The following is a 13,028-nucleotide window of genomic DNA, read 5'->3' as shown; positions in this document are numbered from 1 at the left end:
ACAATAAGAAGTTATAAACATAAGATATATAGTGAAGAAGTAAATAAAAAGGCATTAGGAGCCTTTGATGATAAGAGATTTATTTTAGATAATGGAATAGATTGTGTTCCATCTGGATATTGTATGATAGAGTGTATAAAATAGATTGTGTTCCATATGGGTATTGTATGATAGAGTGAATAGAATAGATTGTGTTCCATATGGACACAAGTTTTAACGATGGGAAGATGGGTTAGGGTTTTTAAGGGCTACCGCCACGTTTTTCACAATATATAAATGGTCGAACCAAGTATTAGTCAAATTAAAGAGTGGAGAAAATCTCAGTCTTGGTATATAAATGGAAAACATAATGAATGTGAAAAATATCAAATAAGTCTTATTGAAAAAATATCTAAAACAAAGGTAAATAAAACAAATATGCGAATCAATTTAAAAACCAATAAGTTAGAGGATGTAAAGAAAATAATAAATATGTTTGAATGGACTGAAAAATTTGATGGTTATCAATTGAACAATGGAAAAATAATTTAATACAATATCAAAATGATATGCAACTCAGGAGGTGGTCAGATGAGATCATTAAGAGAAGTTTATCATTTCGTAATGGCACAAAAGGGGTATCTTAAAAAATATAAAGATTCAAATGTTTTGTTTTTCAATATTTTAGATGGGGATTATTGTGCAAAGAAAATTAAACTATTGAAGGAATTTGAGAATGAACAAATGTTTATAGGTTCAATGAGTGAGCTAAACAATATGCATTGGTTATTTGATAAAGAGTGCCCCGAGGCTTAGACGTTTCAGATATTTCTTTAGAATCACCTTTAACAAATCTTTATCTTGTTGTATGGGTTATTTGATAAAGAGTGTCCCGGGGCTTAGACGTTTCAGATATTTCTTTAGAATCACCTTTAACAAATCTTTATCTTGTTGTATGGGCTATTTGAATAGAGAGCCCCTAGGTTAAAAGGGGAATAAAAAAATGACCGTTTTTACAGCCATTTTTCCCTGCTGTGCAGGGGTTTGGCTTTTTCTTGAGGCAATGTTTTATGGCCGGATGCCCTTCCTGACGCCAACCCTGGTCGCCTCTTACGACACACAGGGATATGGTACACCTATTCTAACCGGGGCATACACCGGGACCAGTACACTGGCACTCATTTCGCCGACCTCGGAAGGATGGCAGGCTGAGTCAACCCTCTGGTGTTAATTCAGCAGCCAACGGGGCTTGAACTCAGGACCCTGGGATCCCAAGCCGCCACCCTAACCACTAAGCCAACACCAGGCTCCAGGTTAAAAGGGGAGACAAATAAATATACCTTGGGCTAAAAAGGGGATTTATTTTTTTAGGGGAAAAAAAAGAAAAATTTCATGGCTGAAAATCCCCCATTCATTTACATGGGGAAAAGTGAGCCAGAACCAGTATTCTTACCCTACTCACAGGATTGATTGGCCAATCCTTTCATCCACATTGCAAATTTACAATACATGGAAAAAAAAATTCATGCGGAGTGTCCCTTTGAATGTCAGCATTGTGCATGCCAACAGCAAGTCTTTATACACCACCCATAATGATATGCCTCAGTCACATATCCACCTTTGCCCAAGGACTGAGATGCATAACAGGAGCACAATGAGGGAGTGATCACAACCGCTTTTCCGGTGGGAGCTGCAACTCATCCGTTTGCATGTAAGGTATTTAAGCAGCACCGATATCAAAAACAAACTTAACCACAAACTCATCTTCATATCCAAATAAGTACAAAGTACATACACTCTACATATTCACCCTGTTCATCCCTAAACATAACACATGCCAAACTTTAATATACGCAAGCACAAAACCAAATCGCAGCCGGACAATTAAATGAACAATTAAAAACAACAAATGAGCTTCTCATACCGACAGGCACACATGGGTTGTGACCGTCGAGGAGAGAATTTCAAAAGCAAGAAAAGATGCCATGCAGCGCAACCTTTCCTTTAGCAGTCATTGGATCACTTAATGTGGTCAGGCCTCTTACCAACTCACTGCCTCCACCGATCAGCAATTCTTTTTTTGTAGCCAAAGCGTTAACAAGAGTGGAATAAAAGTTATCCTCACTTGCATTATGGCGTTAAAAAAGCACGTGTTGCCAAGGTTGCTGAGGCCTCTGACAGTCGGCACAACGTTCTTTGTTTCCTTCTTCTGATTCAGCAACTCTTTCGCCTGCGGTGACAGGGCTTTCGCCTGCGGCGACAACCCCTTCGTCTGCAGTGATGACACGTCTTCCTTTGGCCCGTTTTGATGACCCTGTGGGACGGTGACTGCACAACGTAACAACAACTTCTTATTCAAGATGGTGAGGGGAGACGCGAGGCTCCGTCGATATCAATACACCGGTGGGATCACACCGCTATATACCAGTATATAAATAATATTCAAATTAAAAAAATTAAATTAAATGATCAATTTATTTGTTATGCAGGTTACAAAAATCCACAATGGTCCACTTGACCACACATCATGGACACACAGTAATTTTTCAAAGTATTCTCACACGGGGCTTTTTTACCACCAACATAAGAACAGTTATTTTACTTCCAACTTCAACTTGTTTTAAACATGATTATATTTTTTAAGCAAGATTAGTATTGGTAATCGACACAGGTCAGAATCCATCACCGGTCCAGCATGACTATTGCAGAACTCTGCACCCTTATCGCATTCATACCGGTATCGTAGATCACCGACTTGGTACAGGATTTCCAAAGCACACCTGATTCATGTAAAATAATAACCAATTGGCAATTGCTTTAAAACCAGCCACGAGGGCAAAGAAAAACGCAATTGCTTGCATGGGTGCTCGGATGCTGAGGGTTAAAAGTTAAAACAAACTGAACTTACTTCCAGTTACGTCTTGACGTCATACGTTTCACTGTTCCTGTTCCATGTTTAGGCGAAATGCCGAGTGCATGAAAGCTTTTAAAATCAGGTACGCTTGTGCGGTATTAAAAGAATGGAAACGCCAAAATTTGATTTGTTCATATCGTATCGCTTTCATACCGGAACCGGTATTTTCTGTACCCACCTTACCCAGTCGCACCCAACTGTTCCCAGACTCCCAACTGTCCTTTTCTTCTGACAAAGTGGAGAGTTTGCTGTCAAATCTCGACTCAGATTCTGCAACCGGTCCAAACGGCATCAGGCCACGGGTCCTAAAAACCTGCTCCTCTGCTCTTGCTCACCCTCTGTCTGTTCTATTCACCCTCTTTTATGCTCAAGGTCATCTGCCATCTGCTTGGAAATCAACAAACATCACTGCCCTGCATAACAAAGGTGAAAAAAAACAGATCTCTGCAACAACAATACAATCAGCCTTCTCCCAATCATCAGTAAGGTTATGGAATCCATCATCGCTTCAGACATTAAATCCTTACTCTTTTCCAATGGCTTGATTTCTGATCATCAATTTGGTTTCAGACCTGGTCACTCCACCCTGTATGGACTGCTTCTGCTCTCCCAACAATGGATGGAGGTAATCAATGGCAGACATGAAATCCGACCCGTATCCCTGGACATATCACGTGATTTTGATGCGGTCTGGCATTCTGCCCTGCTCACCAAACTCTCTTCCAATGGTATCCAAGGCCATCTCCACTCATGGCTCGCAGACTTCCTCTCTTGTCACAGCCAACGTGTGGCCCTAAATGGAGTTCTTTCATCCCCCTTCCTGTCCAGGCTGGAGTTCCTCAAGGTTGCGTTCTGGGCCCTGTTCATTTTTTGATTTTCATCAATGATCTCTCTGACTCTGGAAAATCCTCTTTATCTCTTTGCTGATGACTCCACCTTCTGCCGTACCATCTGTCATCCCTCAGATCAGCAAGCAGCAGCTTCTTCACTCTCTGCAGATCTGCATAAAATCACAAACTGGTCCAACATGTGGAACATGTCTTTCAATCCGGACAAATCGCACACTCTCACTGTCTCTCCGAAAGGACCGTTTAGAACCCCCCATATACTTTCGCAACAATCCTCTGGAGGAAGTCCTTTCTTTCAAGCTTCTGGGTCTCACAATCTGCCATGACCTTTCCTGGGAAAGCCACATTTCAAACCTGGCCTCCAAAGCCAGTCGCCGACTGGGAATCCTCCGTTTGGCAAAGTCCTTCCTCGGCCCACCTGAGCTCCTGACCACATACAAAGCTTTTGTCCGCAGCCTGATGGAGTACTGCTCTCCCCTCTGGGCTGGTGCTCTTGCCTCTCAACTTTCTCGGCTTCACGCTGTGGAAACAAAGGCATTTCGGATAATTGGTATCTCCCGCGATGAGGCTGAATCTTTGGGCCTCTCACTCTCTCACCGCTGGCAGGTCGGTGGTCTTTCTGACTTCTCCTGTCTCCTCTCCAGTCTCACCCCCACCCCTTGCTCTGTCTGCGAAATGTCCCCCCACCACCCCCCATATTTTTGCAGGGCGCTCAAGGTCCGCCAGCAACCCCCTTCTGCTAAAACTACCAAAATCATGAATCACTGCTCACCTTCACTCTTTCATTCCTCTTTTTCCCCGCCTTTGGAATAAGCTCCCACACTCGGTTCAATCCCATCCTTCCGTCCAGGCCTCCAAAACAGTTGTTCACCACCACCTTTTATTGTCCCCCATCCAAAACCTCGATCTTTTCTACCCCCGTTAATCTACCGCAAACCCACCTCCTTCAAATTCCCTGCTTTCCTTCCTGAAAGTCCCTGTAATGACCATCTTGTATTCCCCATGTTCCCCACCCCATCCCTCTCCCTTCCACAGATCTCCTAATGTTTCTGTTCCCCACCGTTTTGTCCTTCCCACTCCTGCCCCTCATGTCTCATGCCCCACTTGTGCGTTGTGTGTTAGCTTTTATACGAGCCTCGACAAGGGAAAAAAACAAACAAAAAAAAAAAACTGCAGATGCCACCAGGGAAACCAAACTCTCCATTCTCCAACCGAGCTAGCACATCCTCCTCATTGGCCAGGACAACCATGCCTACAATTAACTCGATCTTTATGCAATCACGGAAAAGTTATTCGTGGATGGATCAAAATTACAAGGTTGGACCAAAAGTACAAGGTTAGTGCCATTGCCCAAATAAATCATGATCCCAAGGTATCTCAACTTTATGCCTCCCAGAATTTCAGCTCAAGAAAAATGAAGCAAGTGCACCTGAAAATGTGTCCAGGAAATGCACTAAAAGCAGTACCGAAAGCATTTTGTAGCACAACGTGTCAAAATACTGCACTCTGACCTTCAAAAAGCTGCTGCCCTTGAGACGATGCCCCAAAATTTTGCAGTCATGCACAAAACCTCACCTGATGCTCTGAACAAATGTTTCCGCACAAGCTGAAGAACCTCGCTGAGGATCTTCCTCTGATTTACGTCGACCTCGTCATTGCAGCTGTAGCACCTGGAGGGCAGCAAGGAGACCGAGCATTGCGCAGCCCATTAGAAAGCCTGCTTGCTGGGAATGATAGTCGGATAAAATGCATTAAAATAAAAAACATTCGTATCCAGGACACTGCCCATCTGGTTGTCCTATATTATACACTAGTGACAAGCACATACTACCCATTGCTTCGTTGATGGGTATAATAAGAGAGAAAGAGAGAGAAAGAGAGAGAAAGAGAGAGAAAGAGAGAGAAAGAGAGAGAAAGAGAGAGAAAGAGAGAGAAAGAGAGAGAAAGAGAGAGAAAGAGAGAGAAAGAGAGAGAAAGAGAGAGAAAGAGAGAGAAAGAGAGAGAAAGAGAGAGAAAGAGAGAGAAAGAGAGAGAAAGAGAGAGAAAGAGAGAGAAAGAGAGAGAAAGAGAGAGAAAGAGAGAGAAAGAGAGAGAAAGAGAGAGAAAGAGAGAGAAAGAGAGAGAAAGAGAGAGAAAGAGAGAGAAAGAGAGAGAAAGAGAGAGAAAGAGAGAGAAAGAGAGAGAAAGAGAGAGAAAGAGAGAGAAAGAGAGAGAAAGAGAGAGAAAGAGAGAGAAAGAGAGAGAAAGAGAGAGAAAGAGAGAGAAAGAGAGAGAAAGAGAGAGAAAGAGAGAGAAAGAGAGAGAAAGAGAGAGAAAGAGAGAGAAAGAGAGAGAAAGAGAGAGAGAGAGAAAGAGAGAGAAAGAGAGAGAAAGAGAGAGAAAGAGAGAGAAAGAGAGAGAAAGAGAGAGAAAGAGAGAGAAAGAGAGAGAAAGAGAGAGAAAGAGAGAGAAAGAGAGAGAAAGAGAGAGAAAGAGAGAGAAAGAGAGAGAAAGAGAGAGAAAGAGAGAGAAAGAGAGAGAAAGAGAGAGAAAGAGAGAAAGAGAGAGAAAGAGAGAGAGAGAGAAAGAGAGAGAAAGAGAGAGAAAGAGAGAGAAAGAGAGAGAAAGAGAGAGAAAGAGAGAGAAAGAGAGAGAAAGAGAGAGAAAGAGAGAGAAAGAGAGAGAAAGAGAGAGAAAGAGAGAGAAAGAGAGAGAAAGAGAGAGAGAAAGAGAGAGAAAGAGAGAGAAAGAGAGAGAAAGAGAGAGAAAGAGAGACAGAGAGACAAAGAGAGAGAAAGAGAGAGAAAGAGAGAGAAAGAGAGAGAAAGAGAGAGAAAGAGAGAGAAAGAGAGAGAAAGAGAGAGAAAGAGAGAGAAAGAGAGAGAAAGAGAGAGAAAGAGAGAGAAAGAGAGAGAAAGAGAGAGAAAGAGAGAGAAAGAGAGAGAAAGAGAGAGAAAGAGAGAGAAAGAGAGAGAAAGAGAGAGAAAGAGAGAGAAAGAGAGAGAGAGAGAGAGAGAGAGAGAGAAAGAAAGAGAAAGAGAGAGAAAGAGAGAGAAAGAGAGAGAAAGAGAGAGAAAGAGAGAGAAAGAGAGAGAAAGAAAGAGAAAGAGAGAGAAAGAGAGAGAAAGAAAGAGAGAGAAAGAAAGAGAAAGAAAGAGAAAGAGAGAGAAAGAGAGAGAAAGAGAGAGAAAGAGAGAGAAAGAAAGAAAGAGAGAGAAAGAAAGAAAGAAAGAAAGAAAGAGAGAGAAAGAAAGAAAGAAAGAGAGAGAAAGAGAGAGAAAGAGAGAGAGAGAGAGAGAGAGAGAGAGAGAGAGAGAGAGAGAGAGAGAGAGAGAGAGAGAGAGAGAGAGAGAGAGAGAGAGAGAGAGAGAGAGAGAGAGAGAGAGAGAGAGAGAGAGAGAGAGAGAGAGAGAGAGAGAGAGAGAGAGAGAGAGAGAGAGAGAGAGAGAGAGAGCTATGTCGAGAGAGAGAGAGAGAGCTATGTCGAGAGAGAGATAGATTTTGAGTTTTTATATTCTTTTATTACAAAAGTATAAAAAGGTCTCACCAATGAGACAAAGGCGTCAGCACAACACTTAACTGTTTTTCACAGCAAGCAAACAAAATATATTTGAACAAACAAGACGGTAATTATAAAGGTAGAAAAAAATATTTTACCAAAACAGATGAACAACCAATTATTAAAAAAAACATTTCAGGTTGATTCATACATTTTAAATCAGAAAGGAAACTCAAGTGATTCATTTACAACAGAGCAAAGAACATTTTTTACACACCATTTGTCAACAAAATCCTGCATTCTCCCATACTTGCAACAGAAAAAGAAATCAAGCTGAATGCGAGAGACAACTTAAGTTCTAAAGGTTAATAAAACACAAGAACAAGCATCCGCAGATTCCACCTTCTTTTTCCTTGTCTTATAAATCTCCATTTTTGCTTCAGCAACCAAAAACCTGGCCAAACCAGTCTCAGATTTGAAACTAGAGGAAATAGGGAAACCATAAATAAATTTCACCAAGGAAAAAGAAAGACCCATCTTTAAAATAATATCATGCAAAAACTGAAAAAGAGGGACAAGTCTTAAGCAATCTACATATGCATGACAAAGCGTTTCATTGTTTTCACAAAATGGCCACAATTCCGGGATCTCATTGGAAAACTTGTGCAATAAGATATTATAAGGGAGGATGCAATGCACTAATCTCCATTGCAGGTCACCCGAACGTTTAGAAATTGGGGGGGGGGGGTATATAAACCTCTCCATGCAGGGACAAGAGGGGTCGAAGTTGGCAAATGTTCTTTCCATTGAATCCCGAAAGGACTTTTAACCGAATCGGCAAAAAATATACTGAATACAAAAGGAATACAGGTTCCCCTTCTCAATGGAATTTAAAGGTACAGATTTGCCATCCCAGTCCAAAAGCAAAACAGGGAAGGCATATTGATTGGGCAAATCCACAATATCAAAAAGATGCCTGAAACCCACTCCAAAACTCATTAATGCCTTTAAGATAGCAGAAAAAAGCTGACCAATTATCCAAATTGATTTCAACCCAGTAATGGTGGAGATTTCATGACCAGATTTCCATCTTTCTTTTGAAAAATCCAGCAGATTGTGCACAAGAAGTATATTGGACCCCACAAAATGTTGCACAAAAGCCCTAGAGGATGGGATTCCTGTAAAACAGGGATTGTAGAAAACTGGTTCATTTAAGAACATCGAGGCAGTAAAGGAAGTGACCTCACGTTGCAGTGATAAAGCTTGCCAAGCATTGATCACACTCTGCATATACAGAGGAAGTGGTGACATGTCGATCTTCAGGAGGTCGAGCAAAAAAAGCTCACGGCCATATCCTAGCCGGCCCGCTTGCTTGAGCAAACAAAGGGTCAAACTCTCCAAAGGCATGTGGTTATAAAGCAACTTTTTCACAAAAAGAATGCGGAAAGTCATGATCCTGCTGGTGATGTCAACAAGCCCTTGACCCCCCTCATTACGAGAAAGGCTGAGCACACCTGGTCGAAGCCAGTGCATACCACCCCAGAAAAAAAATCGATCAGGTGTTTTTGAATATTTTTAATTAGCCACGCAGGTGGCTGCAAGACAATAAACCTGTGCCACAAGATGGAAGAGACCAAATTGTTAATAACTAAAACTCTTCCATGATATGATAATTTGCACAGAAGGCCCCTCCATCTCTCAAGTCTGGAGTAGATTTTGTCTGTTAGTCCATCCCAGTTTTTCTGAATACTTTGAGCATCACCAAGGTGTACACCCAAATGGTAAACACTATTATTCTTCCAGGATAAATTGCCAGGTAGTGTTGGGAAGGAAAAATGCATTGCTAATCCAAAAAAGAAGGCATAACTCTTTGTCCAGTTTACTCTGGCTGAGTAAGCAAGGGTAAAATTATTCATAGTTTTAAGTAGCTCAGATACATCTTCTTGACATTGAATTGTAGTGCAGATATCATCTGCATAAGCAACAACTTTTATAGCAGGTATGTCTGGAGCGACAGAGAATCCCACAAGCTTCTCACGCAATTTAACTAAAAGGGGTTCAATGGAAAGAACATAAAGGAGTCCGGATAAGGGACACCCTTGCCTTATTCCTCTGCTAACAGTAAAGGGAGGCATCAACTCATTATTTATTATGAATAAACTATAAATATTGTGATACAACAACTGAATATATGATACAAAAATACGACCAAACCCAAAACCCTTTAGGATAGCAAATAGATAACTATGATCTATACTATCAAAGGCATGCTCTTGATCAATAAAGATTAAGCCAGTACTTTTATGCAGAAGATCACACACATCAACAATGTCACGAACAGCGCCAAGATTGTCATATATTGATCGTCCAGGCACACAACAGGTTTGATCAGGATGCACCAAAGATTGGACTACCAATTTTAAGCGAGAGGCAAGGACCTTTGAAAAAAATCTTGTAGTCGGTGTTCAGTAAGGAGACAGGACGCCAGTTTTTTGAGTAACTGGGTGTCTCCCTTCTTTGGCAACAAGGAAACAATGGCTCGCCGGAAACTGAGGGGGAGCTCCCCAACTTGAAAACTTTCCTTGAGTACTTCCAAAAGTTCGGGTCCGATAATGTCCCAAAAGGTTTTGTGGAATTCACAGGGGATTCCATCCAGACCAGGAGCTTTCCCAGACGCCATACTGGAAAGAGCAAGACCCAACTCCTCCAGCGTGATGGAACTCTCCAAAGAGGCTCGCTGTGACTCAGACAACTTGGGTAAAGGTTCAATGAAGGCTTTGGCAACATTCAAATCAATCTTTTTCGCACAGAATAAAGAAGAAAAATAATCGACTACAATTCTTTTAATCATCTTAGGTTCACTTACTATCCCTCCTTCAGGTGATTGTACAGATAATAGTTGCTGTTGTGCTTTAGTTTTCCTCTCCAAAGAGAAGAAAAACTTTGATGAAGTGTCAAAATGACTCAAATTTTTAATCTTAAGCCGTACTAAGGCCCCTTTAGCCCTTTCGTTGACAAGACTGTGAAGAAGCTCTTTTTTTAGTTATAAATTCTTTACGTAATCCTTGATTTCCGTTCAACTCAAGAGGATTTCTTTGCAATTCTAAAACCTCTTTTTCTAGAATCGTTATCCTCGAAAGAGTATCCCGAGAGTGATGAAGTTTATACTGCTGACAAAAGATTTTGATGTGGATTTTTACAATATCCCACCATTGTAGCTTGCTATGAAAAGTATTTTTCCTTCCGTAAAGAGAAGTCCATAAGATTCTAAAAGCATTGCAAAAAACAATGTCTTCCAAAAGACTAACATTTAGAGCCCAATAGGCACTCCTACGTTGAAGATAGGGAAAAGTTAATTTTAAAGAAACTAGGTGGTGATCCGAAAAGCCAGAGGGAGAAATTGCCGTAGACAATATAAAGTTCCGAAAATCATTATTAACATAAAATCTATCTAAGCGAGCGAACGATACCCTGTTATTGGAAGCTTGACACGACGAATATTGTTTAACTTTGGGGTGCTGCAATCTCCAACCATCAACCAAATTATACTTTGCTATAATGGTCGCAAACCCTTTTGCACTCTCAGGGTGAGGTTCTGAGCCATTACGGTCCAGAGCTGGCTCCAAGGTACAATTAAAATTACCAGCTTGGCACACGAGACCACTAAAATCAATCTGGGATAAACAATCGTCAAGAATGGAAAAATATTCGTTTCTTTTTTCAGGATTACTTGGGACATAAGCATTTAATAGTGTGATTTTATAGCCTCCATAAGAAAAAACCACAAAAGCCAAATGACCTTGCATGAATTCGTGAAAAACAATTTGGTCCGATGAAAGACTTGATCGAAACCAGAAAGCAACTCCTGCACTGCAGCAATCAAAGGAACTGAAAAACCAAGAACCCCTTTTTGTGGTTTGCCACTCTGCAGAACAAGTCAGTCCACAACGCACATCCTGAAGAAGAGCTACATCAATATGCTTTTGATCAAGTAACAGTCGAACATGTGTTTTACGTATAGGGGTGCGGCCCCCATTTATGTTTAAACAAGCAAGAGACAGAACCATTTTAGTATTTTATAGGTGGGTAATGGTTACTGAAGTTCTTTCCTTGCCAGAGTTACATATTTCCTCAATCTGTGTACGTGGGATTCATTGGCGCCATAGGCTGCCGGATTTTTAGTAATAAGGGATGCGGTAAGCATAAATTTATCGAGTTCCGGAAAGAAATCGGTTAGTTTAATTTTTTTCCGAAAGGTGTTGTGGAGGAACTTGATCACCTTCGCAGGAGCAAGGGCATTTAAGTCCTTGTGGTCTTGTGAATCTCCAGCTGCACCATCCAACTCAGAAGAATCTGATATTGAACAAGTATCATCGGAATCACACGACTCGTGTTCAAATTCAGCTTCCTTTTTCTTTACAGATATAGCAGACATTGGAAATGGTTTCATGAAAAAGGAATCCTCAGGAAGCAGATTTCCTTCTAACTTTTCAGGTGTCTGCTTCAAAGTCACTGAGGTAATGGGTGTGGCTGTAGATGTGAGAGGCAGTTCTATGGTACTCGGTGCAATTACAGTTTGGTGAGATTGTTCTGTCGTGTTAGGCACAACTATAGTTTGGACAGATGGCTCTGAGTTATTAGGCTCTACTGTAGTCTGAACTGCTGGTTCTGAGGTATTAGGCACGACTATGGTTTCAACAGTTGGTTCTTGGGTGTTAGACACAATCTCCGCATTAACGTCCTGCTTCAGTGTATGACTACCTACTGTATGTCCAGAACAAGTTTCGTCTCCGCCTGGGACATCTACTGATGGTGTGTTTTGAAGCTCCATAGCCTCCTCGTCATCACATGCGAGAGGGCAGGCATAAACATCTGAAGGATTTTGGTTACTCTCTTTCCGATTGAGTGAAACCCTCTTCACAGCGACTGCTTCCGCGTATGAAGAAGGTTCGACTAAAACTGCACTTTGGTGCCTTCGTTTTCCTCGTGTCACCCAACCAGACTCATTTTTTCCATTTGTTTGATTTTCAGTTTTCCCCTGCCTCAGTAGACACCCCAGTGACCTCAGGTTCATTTACATTTTCAACTTTACTTGATTCTTTTTCAACACCCCTTGGGCATTCATTTTTCATGTGACCATACTGTCCACATTTGTAACACACTAAAGTCTGTGATGTAGCAAAGATGCGGTAAGTAAACTTTTCATGTTCAATTTTTAACATCACGTCAAGCTCACGAATGTTTGGCTTCGGAATAATAAATAGTTGACGTCGAAAGGAAAGAATATGTTTTGTACTGTGGTACTTAAAGCGAACAGGAATGAAAGTTATTTTTGAAACAACAGTGCCATACTGTTCTAAAGCAGCTTTAACCTGCTCGTTTTTTTATGAAGGGAGGAATATTTGACAGGAGTACCTTCATCGATGGAACATCGAGGGGTGATATGAAGAGGAATATATCCGGCTCCACAGTTAGTCCTGACTCCACAAGCTGCGCCACCATTTCCTCTTTTGCGACGAAGATAACACGCTGATTCATTCTCGATGCAGCTATTACACAATGCATGCCGATTAATTTTCCGACACACAAAACAACTTTTTCAACTGAGATTTCGGGTGGTGGTGTACACGAAAACCCATTTTTCCAACTTAAAGACTCCAACAGCTCAACGGTGGCCATGATTTAGGCGCAATAACACTCAATGCCTCAGGGTAAAAAAAAAAAAAAAACAAACAAAAAAAAAAAAACAATACACAAGCGACGCTGGCGAATAAATAAAAAATAATAATAATACTAATGATAATGATAT

The 13,028-nt window shown here is 41.2% G+C and overlaps 1 protein-coding gene across 1 annotated transcript in view; it reads right to left on the bottom strand.

Annotated features, from left to right (window-relative positions):
• LOC147011462 (ubiquitin carboxyl-terminal hydrolase 16-like) overlaps positions 1 to 13,028 on the bottom strand; it is a 93,583-nt gene that overhangs the window by 60,444 nt on the left and 20,111 nt on the right. The window contains exons 5-6 of the mRNA XM_085858007.1: positions 5,317 to 5,411; positions 2,105 to 2,307 (exon numbers count right to left, since the gene is read on the bottom strand). Coding sequence (XP_085714133.1) covers positions 2,105 to 2,307; positions 5,317 to 5,411 — 298 coding nt within the window. The remainder of the gene's footprint in view (positions 1 to 2,104; positions 2,308 to 5,316; positions 5,412 to 13,028) is intronic.

Source organism: Eptatretus burgeri, chromosome 15 (genome assembly GCF_056783735.1).
Source record: "Eptatretus burgeri isolate ZD-2024b chromosome 15, Ebu_testis_v1, whole genome shotgun sequence".
NCBI classification, from domain to species: Eukaryota; Metazoa; Chordata; class Myxini; order Myxiniformes; family Myxinidae; genus Eptatretus; species Eptatretus burgeri.
The sequence above is the reverse complement of the archived record's forward strand: the minus strand, read 5'-3'. Positions and strand labels throughout refer to the sequence as shown.